Below are 26183 nucleotides of genomic sequence, written 5' to 3' on the forward strand. Positions count from 1 at the left end.
CAAGATGCGTATTTAATAACAGTTCAGCTGATGAAACACTTGAGATAAAACATGGAAAATATGGATTGTGAAATTTTGGCTTGTAATCCTAAAACCATACACTCTAAAAAGCATTTCTTTCGATTGTTAAACTTAACCAAGAAAATATCTCTATTTGAACAACTCATGGATTGATTTTTTTTCTCGTCAAAACCTTCCGAAACCTCATATCTCCACATTTTGAAATTATATTTTTTTGTCATATATCATTATTATTAATCACCCTTTGTGTTTGTCACTCGGTTTTGCAAGTATCATTAAAAAGGTATTAAAAAGAACACAGTATTTTGTTCTTTCCATTTTTGGTCAGAACAAAATCAAATTTGGACATGCAAGGTTTCGGAAGAACAGCGACGATATTTTTGTTTTCATTTGCGTGAATCAAACATGGCGTCCACCGATAGTCTACAATGAAGCTGGGAAAATTCATGATCATATTGATCCAACTCAAAGTCTCCAATCGCAACCGACCGATTTCAACACAAACGAGCAGGAGGTTTCATAATCTTTATAATACTTTCACCCTGTGATACACTTCTAAAGTTTCATAAGCAGGGCCATAAAGGTGATTTATAAAATTCCATAAGCTTCACAAAGTCACACTTAAAAAAGTGATTAGGTCCTGATTGATCAGGTAAACATGAATATTTCTCACAACTGCCTCAGGCACAATTACAGCCTACAAGCTTACTATTACTTAAAATACACTTGAGGTTTAAACCCGTGGCTTGGAATAAATGCCTCTATTGTATAAATAACAGGGAGGGGGAACATTCAGACATTGTGCCCCGCCACACACACCAGACGTAGGCCATATGCGGCATTGTCACGCACGTGCACTTTCACAAGCAGGAAACTAATCGTCTAGAGGCGGTGCATCTATCTCAGTGCTTGTTGGCTTAACAGGTAAGCAAAGGTATATATATATATATATATATATATATATACACAGATATTTGTATATGAGCTTCTGACAACAGTCTCGATCCAGTACAGCTAACCTCGGGAAAGAGGTTTTTAAAACGAAGCGGAAACAAAAGCGAGGAAAACGGACCTACGCAAGGTGTTCTACGGAAAGAAAAATTAAATACAGTATTTTCAAAAAAGTAAAAAAACCTTATTAGTTCATAAATTCACAGACAATATCATTTATAGAAGGATATTTTGAAAAGCAAAACAAACTATTATCAAAATCGGAAAAGCACGACTACAGCAGATGAATGTTTTGTGATCTGGCTTCTAGAATTCCTTCATTCACCTCATCTAGACTCTCTGGGATCTCAGGAGGCTTTCGGAAACCTGAGTCTGAGGGTCAAACCAGCCCGAAAACACAGAAAATCGACTGTTGAAATCACTTTCTCAAGTATTTTTGTAAAATCAGGTTTTTCAGTCTTAACAACAATGAAAAGTGCCAGATATCAAGAGTAATATTCAGATCAAATCTATATAGTTTTCTTTTTTATGCAAATACTTCAACGTGTTTTATAGTAGAAATCTGACAAAACTGTTTTTGAGCATTTGAAACTGGGTTAAGAAAAATAAACATCACTTTATAAAATAAAACTTGGAATATATTGCATCTTAAAAGGAAGTTAAAAGATAATTCTACTGGATAACATGAACAAAATACTGGTAAGAAATAAGATTTTTCACAATCAGTCAATGCAGACACACAGTACATGATCTGAAGACCAGACCCTGACTCACAGGATGTGCTGTTACAAGCGAACACGCTACGCTGGGACTCCCACAATACAGGTGTGTGTGCATGTGCATACGAGTGAGAGAGACATCCAGAGTCTCAACATCAATCCCTGTTTCCTTTTATCTCCAATTCCCTCCCACCATGTGCTTAAATGGACAGAATCATAAAATGTTAAGCTGGAATGGCATCTACAGCCTCGGGTATGAGAGGAAAACAAGGCCGAGTATATCAGTGACGATACAAATAGCACAAAACAAATACCAAAACTTTCTATTATAACAAAAGCCAACGTCAACTAAAAGCCTAAAAATCTAAGGAAGCTAAAAATTAGTGCAGTGTCTATTATTAAACTATGCTAGAGAGGCGTAGCACTCTTTTGGATTAGCCAGCAAGACGCTACAAACTGCGGAAAGGTCAAGTATTGACATAAAATGCATTTTTTCCTTCAAGTATCGCCACGCTGATCTTAAAAGCAATGGGGGGGTTCAAGATACAAACGGTTCGACAGGCTTTCCATCAGGTGATTCAGTCAGTAAGAAGTGGGTACACATGTGGCCGCAGCGAGATGCACGCAAACATCCGGCTCCCCCTGTTACACATCGCTGCTGCCTGCGCGATCTCATACTCTCACCTTCCGATGCGTTAGACGGGTCATTGCTTGAAAGAAAGAGGCATCTAGGCATTGTGCATCGTGAAGGATGGTATTGAAGTGTGCAAAGAATAAAAAAAAACAGATGTGTAAAGCCGAGGTCGGGCAGTCTAGAAATCATTTCTCTCTCTGCTTCATAATAAGATTCAGAGCAGGAAAGGGAGGCAGGAAGCCACAAACTTTCCTCTCACTGAGAAAGTAATTTGTCGCTTTGTGAAGTAGATGTTTGTGCAATAAGGCTAACCAGAAGAAACAGAAGGTAAAACAAAAATAAAGACAGATAGAGCGAGAGAGCGCTAGCTTCAAATGCACTTCTTGTAGGCAAAACTTGACCTTATAGAGTAGCCATTTCTTGCAGATTGTAAAGTTTGATAACTGGTCCGAAGCCACTAGAGGAACAGTTTTGGAGACCAGGTATGGCTCCCTCGGGCCCTGAGGGTGTGAGAGGGAGGGGTGGGGATAGGGTGCAAGGTGAAGGCTTCTGGGATAAAACATCCTTATCCACGTCCCTCATTCATTTTCAGTATCTCTCTTTTCCCCTGGCATCAGGGGCCCATGGTCAAAGATGAGGTCACGGCACGTCCGTACATAGGCTACAACTGGGCTAGACCCAGTCTGGGCCAGAGACCTCACTGGTCCGCACAGGAAATCAGCAGAGGAGCCATGTCCTTCACCTGACCTTCTGTGGCGATGCTTACACCATGCTGGGCTCTGCAATACACAAAGACACACAAACAAGGATGTATTATTCATGGACACCACAAAACCAGCTCTTATCTGGTGGGTTGGAGCTCTCATCTAGTCTGATAATAATAAATCACAGCCATTAAAGGAAATACATCAATCGAAACTCTAAACTATTGTGCATTCAAAACCACCTGTCATATGTGGAAATAAAGTAGTATGAAATCATCCATTTATTCTTCTGACGCACACAAAAGAAGATATTTTAAAGAATGTTGGTAGCCATACTACTTTGGTCCCCATTGACTTCCATTGTACGGTCACAAAACCCCCCGAGACATTTCTTGAAATAACTTCTTTGTGTTCATACTTTGTGTTTAAACAACATGAGGGTGAATGACTGAACTATTGTCTCATTAAAGAGTCAGTGAACTCGATTGTGCCGATGTGGTTGCTCTCATATACCTGTGCACGTTCTCCATGGCGGCGACCTCAGCGAGGGCCGCTAAGCTGAAGAAGGTCGGGAGGCCGCCGGACGTATCCGACCTGTCCCCTTCCTCTGATCCGGGGTCAGTGTAGCAGACCCCCCTATTGCATAATGTCTCGTGAGTAAATGGCTTTTCATCCTGATTCTTGGTCTGATCTTTTGATTTGTCCTCTGCAGAAAGAGAAACGGTATAAGAAAATGAAACACAAACTTGTGCCAAGTAACAATCAGGTCTGAAACATAATTTTACATTTCCTGAAATAGGTGAGGATGCAATTCACAGCCACAATGCAACAGGGTGTTGCTATGCAGTCGCTAGGGTATTCTGAGAGTTATAAGGGTGTTCTGGCTGTATAACACTGAATATAAAGCTCGGGCCGATTCTGTCATACGAGTACATGTTCGTTTTTTGTTGTTGCTTTAAAATCATGTAGAGAAGTGATGTCATGTGTGGACTCAAGTTGTTCAAAATCTGTAGAAATGTCTTTGTTCTGTTGAACACAAAAAACATGTTGTGAAGAATGTAGGAATGCAAACTTTTTGCTACTATAGAGGTCGGTGGTGGCCATGAACTGTCTGGTTACAAGCATTCTTCCAAATATCCTTCTCTGTGTTCATCAGAACAAAGACATTTCTACAGATTTTGAACAACTTGAGTGCGAGTAAATGATGACAGAAATAGTATTTTTGGGTAAACTGTCCCTGTAATGTTTTTGATGAAACATTATGAGTTGGATATAGACGTTTTCATCTTAACAACATAAACAATCGTCACTTTTGTGAGACCAACTGAACTTCCGGTACACATTGACCAAAAATAGAGATTAATGAAACATGCCAATATTCCATAATGACTTGAACGAGTTTGGATTTGTTTCAATCTTGTTTACTACATAAAAAAACGCTAAAGACTCACCCTCTGCAGGTGACACTCGACCGTCAGCCGTGCGCACCAAGTGTGTGATTTTGTTTTTGCGGGCCTTCCTCTTCTGACTGCCCACGGGCGTTTCCAAAACCTTTTGGGGTTCAGGAGAGGCAGGCACACACGGACTGGCCGGTTCCACAACCTGGCTTGATTCTGTGACCGCTGGGTCAGGTGTGACAACATCTACAAAAACATAAAACACAAAGCATGTTAAAACAAAACAATCAGATGGTTTAATTCAGACTTAACACAAACCTAGATGATTAATGGTGTGAATTTGTGTGCTGTAATACATGTTTCTATTGTGGCCCTTTTACGGCCCAACAACAGGCTGGATACCTACATAACTGAGCCCCTTTAAGAAAAGCAGAGTGCAGAATGACCTAGATATGCCAGCGCTGCCTGTAATGCAGCAGGAAGTGTTGGGCTAAACCACGGACAAACAACAACCGTCAACACAGTTTCACACACAATCTCTCACTGGGATCACGTAGAAACATGGGAACAATGTCTATCGGTTGTTCAAGTGTCACCTTTGTCTGCCGCACTGGATTTCTCCTTCCTGTGTTTGTACTTGTTCACTATCTTGTGGAAAAAGGTCTTTTTCTGAGATGAAGATGAACCTAATTTCCAAAAGCAATAAACAGAACAAAAAAATAAAACAACAGAACATGCTATGTTAGGTGGAACTTATGTCATTCTGAACATGAGATGACCAATTCCTAAGAACCAATGAGGAAATGAGTGTGGAGGCCAAGAGGAAGTGATGTCAGTTTGCATGCATGCAGTGTACTCACCCGTGCAAGGTTTGGGCAGTTCGGGGGGGTTGGATGCGGTGCTTTTTTTCTTCTTGGTGACTGATGCGGTCTTTTTGTCAAATGTCAGGGGGCTGTACTGCGGCAAGCTGTTGAACTTTTTCTCAAATTCCTCCTCGAGTTTACCCAGTCTGTGAGATTTACACACAGTGGAACATTAGTTAAACGTTTCGAATGTTAAAAACAACTGGGTCTCCTTCTCTTACAGAGTTGTCATCGCCCGTTTGAGCGTAAAATGTGTATGCATATTTTTATCACACAAAAATCATGTTTATTTTACATTTACATTTAGTCATTTAGCAGACGCTTTTATCCAAAGCGACTTACACAGAGTTCGGGGAAGCAATAAGCGATATGTCAAAAGAGAGCAACAGTACATTAGGTGCTAATACAAAGTTACTAGTTTCAACAAGAGCTAGACCACTACCTGTTGAGAGATGAGGGTAAGTGTTGTTTTTATTTGTCAAGTATTCCCCAAAGAGGTGTGTTTTAAGTCGTTTTTTGAAGGTTGTGAGAGATGTGGTTGACCGGACCGCATTACGAAGAATGTTTCGAAGGAGGTTATGATTTTAAGTTATGATTCATCTTAAATTCAAACATTTACATTTCATTATTTAACTTAATCTTAAAGCTGAAAAAAATGTCACACACTAAAACACCACAAATACAATCAATCCCAGAATGCTTGTGGTCTGAGAAATTTTAGAGTAGGACAAATGGCACTATTATGGGTGTGAATAATCAATACTGAGGGCCGGATTGACTAAACAGTAAAAACAATAAAAAAATGCAGATGGGAATGGAAATTTCTGCTGGTGAATAAGGCGAACATTAAAAAACACCTAACCATTATGACCAACGCAATCTATTTAGAGAAGTGCAAATGAACGCAGGGTTTATGACATGCTTTGTTGGATGTTAAAGTCCCAGTGAAAAAATGTAAATGCCTATTTTTTCCTGAAATATTGCAGCGTTCATGGTAAATAATTGATCAATGTGGGTCATTCTCTTTTTTTAAACCGTGTTCCCTCATAATCTTCAGATATAATCTGAAAATGCACTTCCGTCCTGTAATGACTTCCATTCTGCTGACAGTTCCATTTAAAAAATGCAACAGCTGTTCTTATATTAAAACTATTTAAAATAAGACAAAACAAACATTAAAAAGGCAAAACAAAAAAGTAGTTTTAAAACAAAGATAGTTAAATATTTTGTTGGGTAGAAACTGTGAGTGGGCGGGGCCTAAAATATTATAGACCAAAAAGGTTGAGAAGCAATCCTTTACATGTTCACTTCATCCCAAACACAGATGACGTATGAGTAAAACATTTTTCATTTAGCTCTGTCAAATCGCATTTATAAAAAATTTGCTATTCGTTTTTTTGTAAAAACTAAAAAAGGACTAAAAAAACGAAATGTTTGATATGGGTTACAAAAATTTAAAAATATAAAGGTGTGAGGTTGAAAAAGATTATGAATATCTTTAGCAAAAACTGAAAACTGATCTTAAAAGAACCAAACACCACAATTACTTTAAGTATTTTTAGACCATTAAAGGTCTAGAGTGGGATTTATAGCGGCCACTAGTGGGGAGTTTGAGAATTGCAACCAATCTCTCATTCCTCTGCTCACCACTCCTATATTCGAAACACGACGGTGGCCACCACATTACAAAAGTCGTTGGTGGCTGAGATGCCGTGTCTTCTCATGTTGAGGCAGGGAAGAGATCATGCGGGCATTAGAAAGACTGTAGTGAAAGCGGTGTCTTTTTTATTTAATAAAATAAAAGGTCTGTGGATTTTAAGTATAAAAAGAAGGATAAAAGTCAGGACCTGCGTTAATATTATACAAATTTCCAGCCGACACGCGTTAGGTCCCGCAGTACTAAGGCTTTTAGCAGAGATAATCATAGATGATATCATCTATGGAGATACTTTTCAGCAGAGAGACATTGGAGAGAAAGATCACCATAAAAATCACCTGCCAAGGGGGTTTCTTTAATTCAGATCAGTATGTGAGAAACATTGGTTTTCTGTTTGTTAGAACCAAGATATGTTGTTGTAGTTGTAGTAGCTGTGTAGCAGAGCAGTTCTGAGCTTCATTGTTTATCTGGAACCATGAGAGTATTTTGCTGCTTGTATATACTTGTGTTGTCTTGGCTTATTTTATTCATTTGCATTATTATTTATGTGGTCTAAGCTAAAATAAAGCCAAGCATGTCATGCTTGCATTGCACAGCATAAAAAGGTGTTTGATCTGACAGCAAGATAACAGTTAGGTTAAATTAGTAGACTTTTGGAGAAAAACAGCTCACCCAGGCGTGGTTTCCTCTTTAGATTTGGACTTCTTTAGCTTTTTTGGGGTACTGGGAGCAGGTTGAGAAAACCCCCAACTCTCGTCGTTCCAGCCACCCTCGTGATCCGACACGCTGCCTCGCAGGGAACCTCTTTTCCCTGGAAAAAACGTCACACGGCAACATTTACACATCTAAACATCACTTCTAAACATTTTATCTGTATGTGTCTTTGCTAAGATCTAAACCCATGACCTCTGCACTGCTAACACAAATGCTTTACCAATGGTGCTTCGGCTAAATGATCTCATTGACTGAAGAGATCATAAAGTTTTCTTTGTACGTGAGTGTGTTTGTTAAGAAGTTGAAAGGATAAATGCTATATAGAGCTGATAAATGGAGAAGTAATTCTTTCCATTAAAGGTTTGCTCCACAGCAGTGTTAATAAGTGGGCTTTAAGTTTCATATCTTGTCAAACATCTACTTGGGTCACTCATGCAAGATCAACACACAGGAAAGAGAAACGCAAATCACCAGATGACTATCACCTAAAGTGTTATTCTTGCTAAAAGTATTCCTGTGTATAATGTGTATGTGCGTAATACCTCTGTCTACATTTGCCCGCAGAGACGTCAGCATCCCTTCAGACACCAGTGTTTTATAAAGAGCCCCTTTACAACTCCGTTCGGATTTCCTGGACCCCGAGGTCTCTGGCTTGAGCTCTGGTTCCTTACCCTCAGGTCTGGTTTGGTCTGGAGAGGGTATGGTGTCTGTTTCTTTCTCTTCTGTTTCCATCGGCTGTGCGGGAGAGCAGGGAAGCGCTAATTCTTCCACACCACTGGGGGGCTCCACCTTCACATCAGGATTCTCAAACTCTGCCTTAGGGGACAGGCGAGGTTCTTCCGTTTTCATCTCCACGTCCTTCTGCTTATCCTCTTCCGTCTCCTCTTCCTCTTTCGCCTCATCTTTTGCTTTTTTCTGTTTGGGTTTTGACTTCTTCTTCACCGCCACAGATTGGTCGACAGTTGGGCTGCTGTCACTTTCTGAGGGACGAGATTTCTTCTTAGGGGTCTCCTCTGAACCCCAGGCACCTTTAGCAACCGCCTCGATAGTGAACATCACGCTGTCCAAGTCCGAGTCAGGCGACTGTCGCTTCTTTACCTTTTTGGGTGATGTGGGATTTTTTTCAGACTCATCAGTTTCTTTATCTTCTTTCTTCTTTTTTTTCTTTTTCTGCGCCTTAGAAGGGCTGAGCGCTGAAGGGGTGGCGTCAGTGGGAGAAGAAGAGGTGGACCCAGTGGTAGAGGCAGAAGATGAGGCTGATGATGATGATGGCATGGGGAGAGGAAGATGAGGATCGTCCTTGTGCTCTTTGCAGTCTGGGTCGAATGTGCTGCTTGAGCTATGCTGTGCACAGAGAGATGAATCTTCTGAAGGTTGTGAGGAGCGAGCTTCCATCTTCTCTGCTTCAGAGGCCAAACACATCTACAGATACACATACAGAAAGACATCAGATTATGGAACACATAGTATGAACTACACATGAACATCCAGCAGGTGGCAGTATATGCATAACTGTCCTATAATGTGTAAGATCCCACTGTCTTCCATTGTTTATTCTAACAACTCTAACACTGAGCATTCATTCTGCTATTTGACAGAAAATATATAAGATTAATTGTCTAATATCTGTGTATTCACGAGTAGTAAGCGCAGTGTGTGTGGGTAAGTGATGTACTGTACCTCAGCTAGCTGGAAAAGAGCCGACTGGCCACACTGCCGCCCCTCAGACGCGGGTTGAGACCTACTGGAGGATATCTGCTATAGAGGCAGAAAACACATGAATTAATATGGATTGCCAGTAAACGCAAACATAGGAATGACATGCAATTCCCTAAATTGTGGTATTTTTACACACCAAAACTATTAAGAACGCACCAGACCAAGTGTTATCAAAATAGTGATGCATCGTTTTTCAAGATAATCTTTAGCACAAAAACACTGTCTGTCTATATTAAAGCTGCAATCCATAATTTTTGGGTCAAAACCCTGCTGTAAAAACAACAACAGAAAGATCACAGAAAGTGTACGGGTTTCCATTAAAATACCATTATGAACATTTACATTTAGTCATTTAGCCGACGCTTTTATCCAAAGCGACTTACAGATGAGGAAACATATATTGAATATACAAAGCCAAGAATAGTGAGGTTAGCAATTATTTATTTATTTTTTTAATTTTTTTTTAATAAGAAGGAAAGGGAAATGAATTAGGATAAATCGATCAGCGACGTGTTGACGGAAGAGATGCGTTTTTAGGCGTTTTTTTTAAAGATGTCAACCGAGTCTGCTGTTCTTGTAGCAGCAGGTAGATCATTCCACCAATGTGGAACAGATCCAGAGAAGGTACGGGAGAGTGACTTTTTTCCTTTTTGGGATGGTACCACAAGTCGTTGTTCCTTTGCAGACCGCAGTGTTCTGGCAGGAACATAGGTCTGCATTAGCGAGTGGATAACCATTCGATTGTTCCATTAAAACTATTACAAAATTCCAAGTTACTACAATCCTCCTCAAATATCCTCGATAACATGTTGGTTTGCCCACACAAAGCAGAATTGAACAAATTCTTGTTTAAAACCAACAAAATCAGCTGACGCTCTTCCAGTTAACAACCATGATAAACCCAAACTAAACAAGCAACAGAGAGTGCAAAAATGTCAAAATGGACGTGTCTTTAGAGGAAATCTGTGTGCTTACAGGTAATGCACCGGCTATAGCGGAAGTGAGACCTTTTAGTGACACCGTAACTGCCTGTTATTGAAAGCTTTTGCTGAATTCATTAACTATTGTTAACAGACCAGTAGTGAAACTCGACTTTTGGTACATTTCCAAAGTTTGTCTTCTCAGTATGAGCTAGAGAAGTAAACTTAAACAATAGAAATAAACACTAGACTGTCTCGATGACAAAGCTAATACTCTGTAGAGTTAGGGCTGTATGATTTGGGGAAGATATCTAATTGCGATTGTTTTGACAGACATTGCGATTTGCCATTTCATTTTTCTAAGTCAACCTTCAGCTCAAAATTGTCAATAGTTTCAAGCACAATATGGGTATAGTTACCCTGCTGAAAGAAAACAATAAAAAAGTCATTCTAATCGTTTCCATTAAAACCATTACAGAATTCCCTTTGTAGTGTGTTTTGGGCATTATTCAAATAGGAATTACTGTTGTTCTATTGGTTCCCAACTGCCGGATTACATCACATCAATATAATCCAAATACAAGTGTACACTGTTATAGTTTCCATTAAAACAAATACAACTCCCATTATAACACTTAAATCCATAAAGTTTTCTATTGTGTTAGTGAATTATTAAAATAGTACATAGGCTACATCCTCCCTCTCGCCCTACTCGAGTATAAACGAGCATTATGAAACAGGCTGTGTGTGCGCGACTCGTCAAGTCCAAATGGTTTGACCAGGAGATGCGCCGCACGGGTGAGAGGCGGGTGAGTATGACACAGGTTGGGTGTGCGCGTCAAAGTTTAAACGGCTCTTCCGTGATGTGCAGGAGACACGCAATGCGGGGCAGACGCACGAGTGTAATACAGGCTGTGTGTGCGGTCTAATGGATGCCACTCAAAGCGGTCTAATGGATGCCACTCAAAGCGGTCTAATGGATGCCACTTTCATATTTTTCACATCGCAGAATCTTGCGATTAGCAAATCGCATCGTCTCACATCGCAAATCCGATTCATCGTTCAGCCCTATTTAGAGTCCTGTTAAATACTTCTAAAGCATCCTGAAAAGTAGACTAATGCCTTTTAATACATTTCAGAATGACTTCAGTGTCACGGTATGATTGTAACTGTAGTCTGAAAGATGTCTGCATAGCACAAAAGCGTTTAATAAAACTATACCTCAGCCAGCTGAAACAGAGGAGATTTAACACAACTCTTGGGCAGGTCTGGAGAGCTCGGCTGAGACGGTCCGAAGGCCTAAAGATGGCACAGAACAATGAAGTCATCCATAAACAGCAGTTCATCGTAATCTATGATAAGTCAAACCCAGATTTACACTTAAAGTGATATAAATTCAACGCCACTGACCTCCTCATTTGTCAGAGAACTTCTATCTTCAACATTCTTACTTTCCTCAGTCAGCTGCTCTGGACTGGAAGATATCTAAAAAAAAAATGAGGAAGTAACAAGTCATTCAGATGTACACAGCCAAGCGTCCATATGGCTCAGGGACGTCTCACCGATAAAGAGGGTTTAATGGGTCTGTTGTTAAAAACTGACAAGTGTTCAGGTGGTCTCACCTCAGCCAGCTGGAAGAGGGCTGATTTCCCAGCATGCTTAGCAGCATCTGTGCCTTCTGTCTGGGAAGAGCTGGAGGAAATCTAAAACGAAAGTTAAATCAGTAAAGGAGAACAAAGCGATCGGAGTACATACAATCCTGACTCAAACACTCTCTTTGAATTGACCATTGATGTTTACAACTCAACGTCGCCCTCTTTTGACAGCTTAGAGGAAAAGCAACAGGTTTGATTCAATAAAATGGAAAACACTTGACAAATAGGTCACATTCACTATGAAAATGTAATGTTAGCGGTCAGACTAACATTGAGAGACAGTTCACCCAAAAATGAAACATCTTTCATAATTTTCTCAGCCTTACTTCTGCAGAAGAAGATATTTTGAAAAATGTTGGTGACCAAACCACATCCCCATTGACTTTCATTCTATGGACAAAACCACATACACATTTCTCCTTTTGTGTCATATATAGGTTTTAAACAACACCAGAGTCAATAAATGATGACCAAATTGTTATTTCTGGGTGAACTATCCCTTTAAGTACAAAATGAATATACCAATATAACCATATTCCTAAATCATTTCTTTCATTTCACCCTGTTCAAAACAACATAAACTGACTGTATATCAACAGTTGGCACGTTGTGATGCAATAGATCTGGTTCTTGCGGTGTAGACAACCCCATTGATTTCAACTTTTTTCACATCGTAATGTGTCACACTTGACCGAAGTAAACACTCCTAAATTGTCCACTCCAAAAGACTTAGAATGCAATAATGGCCTTGTGTGTGATTGTATTTGACAACAAAGACATTCAAAAGATAATCCTTAGTCAAACATTATGGACAGTATGAATTCCTTGTTGAAACAGATGATGTAGTCGAATTTGGCCACAAAACAAGGAGACGCTGCCTCTCGTTTTATATAAACCTCCAGTGGCTCTCTTCAGTGACAAATGCTCCGCGCCGAGGCAATAAGGATCACTTAGTGGGAGGAAAATGAAATTTATAGAGGATTAACGAGGCTGAGAGACTGTAAAACCTACAGGAACGAACACAAACATGCAGTCATGACAAATCCCCGAATCGCACACATACTACACACGCATCTCCACAGCTGCAAAGCCTAATAAAGGTCTCTGATGAAGTCTGCGCACCTCCTAACGGCACACAAACCCAGTTTGGAGCTCAAAACAGTGCAGCGCTAATATCCCGGTCTGTTTAGTCATAGCTGTGGCTGCTGTATCCGTGGAGATGGGCCTGTCACAGTCTATTTACATGAGCACTGATCATGTGCTCATTATATCAGACGTTTGCCTCTGTACAGAATAATATTGATTTGTTTCAATCCTGGATCTTGACTAATAACGGCTATTCTCATTTAGATACCTTTTCTGTTCCCGTTTCTGAAAACCTGTTTAACCGCTGACCAATACAACCGTCAATCTCAATTGTTGTGATTTTGTAGGAAGCACATGTAGATAAAGGTTTAAAAATAACCTGTTAAATGTAGAAGTGACAATCCCACGGCTAATCCGAAGTTTATGTTTAATACAGACCTTGGATCAAATCGGTCCCTTTATAAAAGATCTAAATAACATGTGGCTTGTTAAATGGACAAATTCTGAACAGTCAATGGGTTGCATTGTGACAGATTTGGACGTGGTATCAGTTTGAATGTCCACTGACTGTTCATGGACTGTATAAAGCTGAACGCACAGAAAACGGCAAGAGATGCCAATTCAGCTGCCAGCCAATTACAGTTCAATCTAACTGGCTGGCTGCTACACAACTTCTGGGAGCGGAGGTTTTTAATCACAAGACTGACACAATGAGCGATGTGGAGGAAAACTGAAATCTCATGTCCATATATTTGTGGTTTGTGGCATCTTTGAACTCAAATGAAGCTGTAGGCTACACTGTCTTTGCTGTCCGTAAATTATTTGATGCTTCGGTTTAGATGGATTAAAACGTAACAAAGTGTACAAATGTGGATGTTTGATTTATGAGAGAAAAGTCAAGATGGAGCATATTATAAACTTTTGCATTATAATGATGGTTCTTTACCTCTCTGGCGGTCAGGGCGTGTTCCCCGGCTAACAGCAGCATGCTTAAGCCCCCCATTTTAGTGGGATCTAAAGACAACAATTGCTTAGCTTAATCTTATTGTTAAATAGCACATTATATGTACATGACACAGTATGTGTTTAAATATACATGATTGTTATTCATTCCCACCTGCCATGGCAAAGTTTAGCTGGGGTGCGCCTTCAGTTTTATGCAGTTTTTTGGCAATGGATGCGTCCTTGCTCGGGTTGGAGGGCAGAGACCAGACTTTTTTACGGGAATTACTCAAGGAATGGGATGGGCTCTTCACCGGCTTGTTGGTGGCGGGACACCACTTGTAACCTGGGTTAGCCTTCATGAAAGCATCCTTATACTGACAGCATCAAAATAATACATTTGCACTTCAGTAACACAGTTGCACTTTTCATTCCATCATTTTAAAACAAACAAGACAAAATAAATCAACTGTACATAAAATAAAATATCGGTCTCAATATTATTTGACAAATCTTAACTAAACCAAAGTTATTAGGGATGCACCATCGGGCCCGATACCAAGCTCATGTACTTGTAGTCATAATCATATAGATACACCGATACCTCGCGTGACATACCTCACAGAATAAAAATAAAATTGTCTTTTTTTTATATTATGTTTTGAGGCAGAGTTTCAGTGTGTTGTGCTTGGAAAATTGCCACCTCACCAAAAATATACAGGTACAGCCATCGGTATCGGTGAGTACCAGAAATAAATACCCGTACATCTTTAAAGAATGGTTTCGGAGCATCAATAAAAATTATAAATATTACCTCAACAGTTAACTGAAATAAACCAAAGCACCACAATTATTATTGAACATATGAAAAGAAACTAAAATGAATAAAGCTTAGAAATATAACAAATCTATGCCAAATTGACAAAATACATAACAGAATTTCAAAAAATGTCATTAAAATGAACATGAAATAAAAGAAATATGAATCTAAAGCTTATTCAATGTATTAATAAAATAAAAATAAACAAAACGGAGCGTATCGTTACACCCCATAAATTAAGACACCAATACTAAAAGACATTCCTGTAAAAAAACTGCATTATGACTTTAAGTCACTTAAGTTCGGTTCTCACCTCCTTGGCCATGTCTGTGTATTTCTGCTTTTCTTTGGGATCCAGAACGGCCCACCAGTCCGCTAGGATCTTCGTGGCTCCCCGGTTGTCGAGTCGTGGATGTTCCTGCCGAACGAGCGAACGATGCCGTTTGCAGAACAGCAGAAAGGCATTCATGGGCCTGCGAGCTCGCTGCTCAGAAGAGAACTCTTCAACGTCATCCTCCATCGCAACACATTCGCTCTCCTGAACCCCGCTCTCAGTGCATAACACCGGCTCCTTGAGTAACATGTGAACACAGAAAACAATGATTTTCAACAGGAACACTGAAAACATCTAAATGAATATAAAATCAAGAGGTAAGTGTATTGACTCTAATGTTCGAAAGAAGCTATTTTGTTTGCAGGGGGAGAAAACATTTATGCATCTGATACCCGCAGCATCTTTGAGTGCATTTGTGTTACACATAAGGTTGTACACATCAGTCCATGCATAACCTGGGAACTGGCACAGCTAGCGCCATGCTCTACCAGTTGAGCATTTTGGTAGATTTCAATGTGTGCGCATTTGAATGAATAATACATTTAACTTTATTTCATCCTTTCATGTAAGAAAATCTGACATTTGCATGATTTTAATGAACCGTTCTTCATTTGAATATGCCATATTATTCATACAATAGAATATAAAAAGAGTTTAGAACACAATATGTTTATCCAATGGTGCAATGAAACATTAAAATCTCCATAAAGTTCTGACAAAAGTGGTTCTCTTTGCTGTTCTCTTTTATCAACTTTGCATCTACACACTACCATGTTAGTAGATGATACATTTTTCACAGATCCAGTCTTTAATGTAGGAATATCACCCACCTTTTCCATCTCTTCTTCATCCTCCTCCTCCTCTTCCTCAGAAAAGTCTGGAGCTTTCTTGGCGAGCAGCGGGTGCCACTGCAGGCACTTGCGTTTGGGCCGTTTTCCGCTGACCTCTCCCTCCACCGGAGGCTCTTTCCCTCCACCTCCGCCCTTCATACTGCTGTTGACCCTGAGGGCAAAGGTGAGAGGTCAATCACAAGCCTCAATGCTGCTTAACAAGACATAACCTATAACACAACAGGTCATGAAGATGGCACAAGGGCACTGTTCACTGGTAATTACATTGCTTAAAAATTAATTTTTGCAGGTTACGTCACAAAAAGTGTAAAGATTATGACCAATGGCATGATTTCGGGGTGGGACAATCTATCTGTCCAACAAACTGCAGACATGGGGGATGCAAAAATGGCCACTTGTCTACCCGACACAGTTTAGACCATAAAGAACATGAAGTTCCAAGCTGGCTTATGCTAAATAAGTACTGGTCTACCTAAAAGACAGGCATGTTCTTTCTGATGAAGATGGTTGACCAAGGCAGGCTTACTGGTTAACCTTGTTAACACAACATGGCAAATATCTGGATAATGCCCGAGTGACTTTAACGTCTAATAAGAACATTGAAACCAGACATGGATGAACGAGATATGAGGAGACAGACAGAAAACCACCGACTGTAAATATAATTTGACAATCCACATAAGAATATAAGAAAAGCACAGACAGCCATAATGTATTTTTGATGTGGCTGTAAAATAGACAGAGAGAATCTTTAGTCATAAAAAGATGGAGGGATGGAACATAGAAGACCAAAGACCATTGTGCAGTGTGGATTCAGCGCAGATGCAGTGTGCAGTGAACTCCAGTAAGTATTGTTAGTTCAGGGAAAACAAGCGTACTGCAGTGTTCTCTGTCTGTCTCAGCACAGTTTCTCTGCGTACACAACACCAATGCAGTCTCTCTGTACTGTACATGTGACCTTCACATACACATCAGCGCTCGCTTCTCCAATAGACACACGGCACATCACACACTCACATACAGTATACAGTACATGAGTCATCGACATAAAATACCCAAAGTCACTTAGATTCAGGACCTAAAAACATGTTTTAACCATTAAATTAATAGTTCACCAGAAATGTTTTTTTGATTCCCTCATCCTAATGCCATCCCAAATGTATGAGTCCCTTTCTTAAGTTTACCACAAATGCATAATCCTACATAAAAATACTGTCAGTTTATCTTCTTATATGGGACTCAAAATAGCAAAGCTCAGGAAAAGCATGTACATCCCTCATTAAAGTAATCCAAATAAAGTGAAACACATCTGTGAGAGAAAGTATTATTTTAACATAATATAGCACAATAGAAATAAACACGCGAGCACTAGAAACAAATATCGCGGCACGTTGACAATTTTGGACCTCATTAGTTCTCACACGTCTCACGACTAGTTGTCATATACACGTTTTGTCATGACTCATGACTCACAAGATTACATCTGGGATGGCATGAGGGTGAGTAAATGAAAAGAATATTCATATTTGGGTAAACTAATCCTTTAGAAGCATAAAAGAAAATGTGTCATTTTCGTATGAACTTCATTGTGTTTAGATGCCACTTTAGCGCAGAGAGATGCAACACTTTGCTTCTAACAATCATCAGCATGTTCTCAATAACAAACTGTACACACAAATGAATGATCCTAAAGTCTGTTCCAGAGGTGCTCAGTAAATACTTGGAAAGGAATTTGGGAGTACGTGTATCTTAGACATTCCAGTAGCAGTAGACATCTTCTGCGAGTCTTTCCAAAGCTTGTGTCTGCTGCCCTCTTGCTGCTAACTTAAACACACTGGTTATTAAAAATCTACTGGAGTGCTAGATATAAAGGCCTGTAGCACTTCATGAGGTCAGCCAAAGTATCACTAATGCGTGATGTTAACATTTCAAACCGTAGAGAGCAAGACCAAGTTAAAGTGAACACAAAATTACTTAACCGACAAATTTGATATTAGATCTAGTAACAGTAACCTTTTAATATGCTTTGTGTGCTTTGTGTGAAGAGCAGACCAACACTTTAATCATCATTCACTGGAAATCTTGTTTTTTTAACATGTGTCGCAAGATGTGTCCCTAATGTAAAATGTAGCATGTCTCATACTGAAGTTAAACACAACACTTCACACAAAATCCTCTTCAGAAACACAAAAAATAAAGAATATGTTTTGCTGTTTTTGTCCTTTTTTATGATACAAACGTTTATGTCTTTAACCAGAAATAATACATTCTCTGCAACAACATGAGGGTGAGTAACATGCTAGAATTTTAACTAAGGTCTTACCAAACAATCCCATAAAAGTTTGATTTGTTGTCTGAAAGCAACTTTCAATGCATTTAAGTGAGCTGGAAATGGGTAGATGACAATATAACATACATGTGTCCTATATATTGTTTTATATTATGAAAATGTATACTTAGGCTAAAATATCAAATAGCATAATAGTTTTTTCTCAGTTTTTGCAGTCCCAGATAACAACCACTCAAAACTATTAACACACGGTAGCCCAGATGCAGCAAATCCTTTTGACAGGTTATTTTTTTGACACATTTTTTGTAAAAACATATATGACATTATATTAACAAATGATTAAACCAAATATATCTGAACGTTGTTTCTTAAATTAAAAATAAATGGCTTTTCCTCACGGAAGGTCAGCATTCGGTTCAAATGAGCTAATCAAATATTTCAAATTCACATTTCATGTCCAGTTTTTCTCTCATGTGATGATGATAATGTACAAGCAGTGGCTTATTTCTGCGATAACAACCGGCTGCCTGACAAAACACTTAGTAGAATTTACCTAACTTTTTTGCACAGTCTTTTAAAGTAAATTTTACTTGACAAAAAATAAAAAAGTAAATCCTACTAGTTGTTTTTAACAGTATGCAACGCAAGAAAACAAACAAAAACGACACAGATGCTGCTCATTTTCAGGACAATTGTGTACCTCAACTGTAGCTTTGCGATTCAAGGAATCAAACCGTAATACGCACAGCAACTGTCTACAAGACCCTTTTCTCACCAGCTTTCAATTGTTTGTATATTAAATGCCTAGAATCTCAATCAGCCACAAATGCAAGTCATAAACTCCACTCAACTCAAACTCAATTCTCCTTTAGCAAACTTACAATTAGAAATGACAAAACGTAGGTGTGTCTTTATGACTATTTCCCTCTTAAATACGTATTGCATGACTGCTTTCCTTTAAATGAAAGAACATCTACAGTAAGATTTCAAGTTTCCCTAATAATTGTGACAATCAACAAACACATAATGAAGTAAAAAGATGAGCACCGCAAGACACTGGCAGCATTAGATCATACAGCATACCATAATCCAGCAACACTAGCAGTGTATTTGACTTCTGTCGCATTGCATGCAGGGAACTTGCACACCATGTGGTATAACAGAGTTGTATGAAGGTTCAAACAAATTTACATTTCCTAGTATCTGTGACCCAAAGCCAAACCTCAAAAAGCAATTGTGTGAGTGGTTGTCAATTACTCTTAAATGAGTCTCAACATTCAAAAGGTTGTTTTGTGGTCTGGTCATTGTAATGTTTGTTAGGAGTAAACTTGCTGACTAAACTAGCAGTTTAAGGAACGTTCTGGTTAAAAAAAACAGCTGCCGATTACCAGAAACAAAACAATTGTTTTGGTGACTCTAAAAACGAACATTTTGTTTGCAATGAAGATAGCAACAGCAAAGCTATCGAGAGAATGTAAAGAAATGACTCTTGTCATTTGTTTTTTGTAAATGTAATGATCAAATAATAATAAATAAAACTGTAATTATGTACAAAGTTGCAATAGTGAGAACCAACGCACAATATGCGTAATGCATAGCAAAAAAGACCCTAAAGTATTGCAACAAGTATTTATCATACAATATTAAAAGAGTTTAGAAGGCAGACTTTGTGTTGTGCGAAGTTTATAGTAACAGTTCATGCAAAAAATTAAAATTCTGTCATCATTTACTCGCTGTTCGGTAATGAACATTCTTCAAAATATCTTCTTTTGTGTTCTGCGGAAGAAAGAAACTCATACAGGTTTGACATGACAAGAGGGTGAATAAATGACAGAGTTGTTATTTTTGGGTGAACTATCCCTTGCATGCTGTTCGTATATATAAATCTGTAGTGACGTTTTCACTATTTTCACATCACATTGGGCCAGTCTCTTATCGTTCTTGATGGAAACAATTAAGACATTAGACACAAGGAATGTTGGATAGTAAGTCACACGTATGACAATACTCATAAACAGCATGTGTGTTTATTACAATGCCTTGCCCTGTTTACTTCCATTGTAAGTGCATTACTGAAATTCTGTACTTCTAATTATTTTTTTACGTTAGACCTCACGTTTTCTTACACATGTAACATTCCTTTAACAGTTAACATGGATTAATCAACTCATTAGACAATGAGACTGTAACCGCTAAATTAGATGATCAAGTATTACTTGATTTGAGTCAACAATTCCACAGTTAGCCATTTTCATCTCTCAGGTCCAACTAACAATATCATTACTGTAAAAAAAAACATGAATTAGATTTTATGATGAAATGATCTAACAATATACATTTTCACAATTCTCCAACATAGATTTGAAACACTGCTAAAGGTTTTGTTACTTTGTCGCACTTGAACTGCTAGGACAACAAAATAATGATCTAAATTGACCAAAACTGAATGAAACAAATATGTTTAAAACCATACGGACTGACATGAGTCATGACTACACTATTTGCATCAGGTTTTGCCTACGTCTTCAGCGTATCTTAATGGTGAATGACATTAATCGGAACTCTGATATGAATTTAACATGATTTGTGTTTTAATAGCAAACAGATACTGGATAGATAATGACAGAAACATGTTTGAAAAACTGTGATTTTTGGGAACCAACGTGAAAAAATGTGTTGAACTATACACATATATTTATATTTAACCATGGCTGTTTGTTTCGAAATGTTTCTGTCCCACAAAACGAATTGCTTTACAAATTCAGGATATAACAGAAGGGACCACATTCGTTGTTTTTTTTCTTGTGTTATTCGGGTGTTTAACATAGGTCACCTGCTGCATACCACCATGTAATAAAGTCGTTGGGAATGAAACAACAAGACGATGAGTTAATGATGACAGAATAAATGTTTTGCATAAATTAACCACTACTTCACAAAGGTTAATGTAAAAAAGGGACTATTTATCTTACAACCTAGCTGTTTTTGAAGGAAATGGAAGGAAACAAAAGCATTAAGAACAAAACAACTTTTTTCACCAGCCCTGGCGCCAATAATGTGTCTGTATCTTTAAAAGCACATAGAAGACCAATGATGCTGATTTACATGAATCAATATTAAGAAGTGCATGTTTTACTACAGATATAATAGGACAAAATCCATTGTTAATGCAGCTTTGGTAAATCCAATGAAAACAAAAACGTTTGTTAATATTGTCCGGGCGAAAAGGTCACTTACAAACAACTGCAGCTTTATACAGTATGCAAATAACATCAATATTGGAATCGGGGCCTGAAACTTTAATAACTCTATTACCAGACCAGCAAAAACGTGAATACCAAAATCAAACTGCTGAATTAAACTCTACAAATGTAACACATTTGATATCACGCGATGATTATCAATGTCATTATTGTGCCATAATTCAGGAAACCTTTATAAGCAGCCTAGTTTTGGGGATGATAAAGCATCGAAGTATGAATATGAATTTTATCTCGGATTGAGCACAACCAAAAAAGCAGGTGATTATGTACAGACATGAGCTGAAAACCCGTGATGTAATGAGTGTTTGATCAATGATGTTAAGGTATCACATCCCGATCGTTTAAGAGATATAACGAAAAACGCATGGCATGAAGGTGTACTTACAGAGTCACAGAATATGGAAAACGGTATTTGAAAGATGAGGATGGATCTGTCAGTCAGGCTGTATCATGCGATGAAGATGACCTACAAAGTAAAAGAAAAAACACTGTGCCCTCAGTACAGGAATAAATCGTCGAAAGCAAAGCCAAATGCACCACATAACGCCGTCCCGAGTCCCATCTCGTCGTCGGTCAGCGACATTTTAACCGTGTGTTGTGGATTAGTTAGAGGTATACGTGCGCCTTCGTTCGGTATTGTTGATGAAGCGTAAAGTTATTAATTCCCAGAATACATCACTCACAGCATGCATTGAATTCGTTAAAGCCACGCGGGCACGTTCACGTATGTCACATTAAAGCACATCCGACACCGTTTCGTCGACAGTTTGTACAGTATTGCAGCGTTTAGTTTTCAGGTACAGCCTGAGAGCGGTGCTCTCTCTCTCTCTCTCTCTCTCTCTGCAGCCCGAGGGAACTCTAGATCACCGATTCAAGAACTCCACAAAGCACCATCTCAGTGATATTCCCCGATTATTGAGACCATCGAGCTCATTTCATACTTCGTTTGACCCCTGATCTGAACCGTCCACGGTTTTGCATATCGGTGCAAAATGTCGATCGGGGCTCTGACAAGGCAGACACACGAAAGGAGAGTCCATCTTGCTTTGGGGAAGATGAAGTATAAATCTCACTCCTGTCAAACTCCGCCAGCGCATTTTCGGGGAGAGAATCCCCTCCGCGGGCAGACGACCGCTTTCATTACTTAAACTAGGGGTTTTCGGGGAAGACTTTTCAAATGAGACGGTCTGGTGCTCGGGTTTCTCGCTGCGTTTCGTCAGATAGAATAAAAGTAGCTGGCTAGCTTGCTAGCGCCTGTGATGCGAGACTGCTCGAGCACGGCTGAACGTGTCATTGCCAGACCCATACGCGATAATCGCACGATCCGTGATGATACTTCGAACACGACATGTTCGCACTTTCGGAAGCCAACTCGGACGAAACGCGTTTGATTGTTTTGTTATATTGTAACCTTGCGCTGGATGAGGGAAGTGCCTATTTTGCTGTTCCTCTGACGAGCGCGAATAACTGCCCTCACCGTGTCGTACATGTTATATCAACGGTTATTGCACAGAAACGGTGATGTTCGGTGAGGGCAGGTGTCAAACGCACCGATCGCTCAAGTTGTTTATGATCCTATCTTCACCGGGGCCATTATTAAGCAGTCAAACACTTCGCGTCGGTGCAACAAACTGGCACGAATTTCGCACTGTGTGCGCGAGAGCTCCCGATCAATCGACACTCGGGTCTTTTACTGTCACAAAATACGGCCAAGTTTTCAGTCATCGTGCCGTTCGCGGATGCAAACTTACCCCTGAAATCCAATCGAAACGCCGGGGCCTTCTCATTCCAGCCTCCCGTCCACCTCAAACTTATTGACACATCAGAACAGTTCTGCGCTGGCCGTCCGTACAGTAGCCCTACAGACAGACTCCCCGCACTTATATTATTTTTACCGGATGGACGCCGCCGCGCGCAACTCCGCAACGTGAAGTCGACAAAACTACCGCGATGATCGCTCTTAATGCGAGTAACGGTGGGGCCGAATGCACTTGGTATTAATACTTTCGTTTCAGTCGAACAATTTTCTCGGCTTGTTTTTTCTCTCGCAGCCCTCCTCCCCCTCCGTGCGTTCAAGTGTTCCCACTGACTGCTCTGTTATGAAGCCCTTGCGCACAGTGTGTGGATGTTCATAGCGCCGGACTGACTGGCCTACCCTTGTCACATCATCATCACCACCACCATCATCATCATCATCATCATCATCATCATCATCCATAGTCAATTCATTCTGTCTAAACTTTTTCAGCACCCACTTCCACAGGGCGACGTAATGCTTTTTGATCACAGGTCCACTATTTCTCTTCTCGCCGTGTACCACTTTGATAGAGCTTCCTGGGTGTTGCATACTAGTGTCACATCGGCGTCGTGCTTGTAAAATAAAGTCTAACAGTGCATGCCCGCCCGCCCGCACTTACCCGCAACAGGCCACCAAAGTGACTTAACAGGTCGGATGTCGACTACGGCGTTGTCCACCTTTCTCACCCCGTTCGAGAGTGTCTTTCTCCGTTCACTTTTTTGCAACATACACTCTACTGTACATGCAGTGAGTGAAAATATAGTTTTCGTGTAAGGCCGGTTTCGATTGGCCGCACGCTTGAGTGACAGCCCGGGACGGCCACTCAGAACGCGCGAAACATTTCAGCACTGTTCCGAGATAGAGAGATTAAAACCACATCTTCATAATGTCCTGGACGTTAACGCGACACGCGCAACGCACAACACTTACAGAAGAAGTGTAGACTGTCATTCATTAGATGACGTTCAAGTGTACATTTAACGATAAAGACACGCCATCGAGCGGAGACCTCGTACGCGGTGTGTTAGAACAATCCACAACACACACCAGCGGTCGAGTGCACACACATTAGTGAACAACATTGATGTTATCGCACTCGATTCACTCGTTGCATGCGATTGTTGAAGGCTCGTCGTGTCTTGTGCACGACAGAAAGCCGCGTTAGTGACGATCCGTGTCAAAGCTCTCGCTGTCTGTCATCGCTGCGCCGTTTTCCTGTCTCGCTGCCCTCTTTATCAAGAGTTTTCCACGAAGGCTCCGCGTGCTAACGTGAGAGTGGACGTTGCGTTATCAGCCCCGCGTATCGGTTTTGGTAGCACGTGAGCTTAAATAAAACAATCTATGACATGGTTATTTATGATGTTCGCATTGATGATGATCGATGGTTATTGCATGATGAGGAAGAGGAGGGTTGGGAGAGGTGCAATGTCGTACCTAAGCGATGGATCGTTCGATACGTTAATGGCTGTTAAGTTCATACTTTTGCGATATCCGTCATTCTTTTGTGTAACAGAGAACCCTATATATTTCATTTAACCCTATACACAAGAAACAGGACAGTTGTGTCAGCATATGTGAGCTCTTGCGTAATACAGTACGTTTACATGTATGCATCGGCGAAAATACACTATAGAAAAATAATCCTACAGAACAGAAAGGGTTCATTTGGGTTTTTTCAAACTATTATAGATTATCATTACACTGTAGGCGAACAATGAATCTGATGTGCATAAATGTGCTTGAATCACTACTTATATGTTTTTCAGAGTCGTGCAACATCGTACACAAGTATTTTGTGTTTGTTTTTAATAAACAACACCAAAGTAACACCGTAAACGGTTACCTCTTCAGACCCTTATAAAGCAATGTGTTGGTACATCCTAATGTAGTCAGGTTGATTCATTCATAGTAACTTAATAATAAACCAAGTTCATTTCTGTGAGACACGTCTTTTTGCTTTCCTGATAAAACTCACACAACAAAGCTATCAAATTCCTCTTCAGTGTATCCCATCATTCATGATGGCTGAGCCTATAATGGGCCAATCATTAACCTCGTGGTCAAATAAGTTTGATGACACACATTCTGTTCCCACAAAAGTGAAATCTAATCAGTTTTTGGATGTTTCATCTTAAGTGTTCAAACTTGAGTGTTGATAAGATCATTTGAGCCCGTAAAACGAAGCCGTTGAGAGAGTGAAGTTAAAGTACTAACTGATCAGATCATTACTCTGGAATGACTTAAATCAAGATATTTGTTTTGATGGACTTTATTTACCGATTTAACTGTGTGAAATTGTGGGTCCTCTTCCCCTGTACTCAATTTGTGTATTAATTCTCGCCCTACTCTTAGAAAAAAGGAGTTAATTCTATTATCTTTAATACTTAGCACCGAGTATTAGAAACAAGTTAACTTAAAGATGTAGTACTACTACTTAAAGGCGGGGTGTCCGATTTCCCAATTACACTTGTTTAGACAAAGTCGGGCCGAGTACCAAAACAACCTTGAAGCAGTTAGGTACACAGTGCACATGACGGACATTAGTCGAGCCGAGCGGTGACGAAAGCAAAAGATGGGGTAGGGGTGTGTTTGTTTTGGTGATTTGAACAACAACAACGGCTAAGAGAAATCGGACACCCCGCCTTTAAGTGTAGCCGACATAAAAATATGTGCTTAAAGGTCCATTGTATGAAATTTAGTGGCATCTATACGTAAGGTCACGAATTGCAACCAATGTCTCAGTCCACCCCTCCCTTTCGGAGCACTACAGTTGCTGACACAGGATAAATATGTTGTCACGTTTTCGTATTTCTGATACGCTTTTCTTTTTAGGGCTACTGTAGAA

At 39.7% G+C, this 26183-nt stretch overlaps 1 protein-coding gene across 5 annotated transcripts; it reads right to left on the minus strand.

Annotated features, from left to right (window-relative positions):
- Positions 1-1500: 1500 nt before the first annotated feature.
- On the minus strand, positions 1501-24601 carry bbx (BBX high mobility group box domain containing). 5 transcript variants are annotated; one of them, XM_079448880.1, is made up of 17 exons: positions 23292-24601; positions 21926-22006; positions 15967-16138; positions 15116-15373; positions 14158-14359; positions 13987-14054; positions 11922-12002; positions 11710-11784; positions 11521-11598; positions 9341-9418; positions 8203-9082; positions 7619-7757; positions 5287-5435; positions 5023-5112; positions 4481-4672; positions 3543-3735; positions 1501-3104 (listed from the first exon to the last, which is right to left on the minus strand). In XM_079448880.1, the coding sequence occupies exons 3-17, from the start codon at positions 16123-16125 to the stop codon at positions 3023-3025; spliced, it is 2724 nt and encodes a 907-aa protein (XP_079305006.1). In that variant the 5' UTR covers positions 16126-16138; positions 21926-22006; positions 23292-24601; the 3' UTR covers positions 1501-3022. The 5 variants fall into 5 exon arrangements, with proteins under 5 accessions (XP_079305006.1, XP_079305009.1, XP_079305007.1 ...); XM_079448883.1 differs by having other exon boundaries at positions 9341-9415; positions 23958-24544; XM_079448881.1 differs by having other exon boundaries at positions 23958-24544.
- Positions 24602-26183: the final 1582 nt, after the last annotated feature.

This window comes from Barbatula barbatula (genome assembly GCF_947034865.1).
Source record: "Barbatula barbatula genome assembly, chromosome: 24".
Classification (NCBI taxonomy): domain Eukaryota; kingdom Metazoa; phylum Chordata; class Actinopteri; order Cypriniformes; family Nemacheilidae; genus Barbatula; species Barbatula barbatula.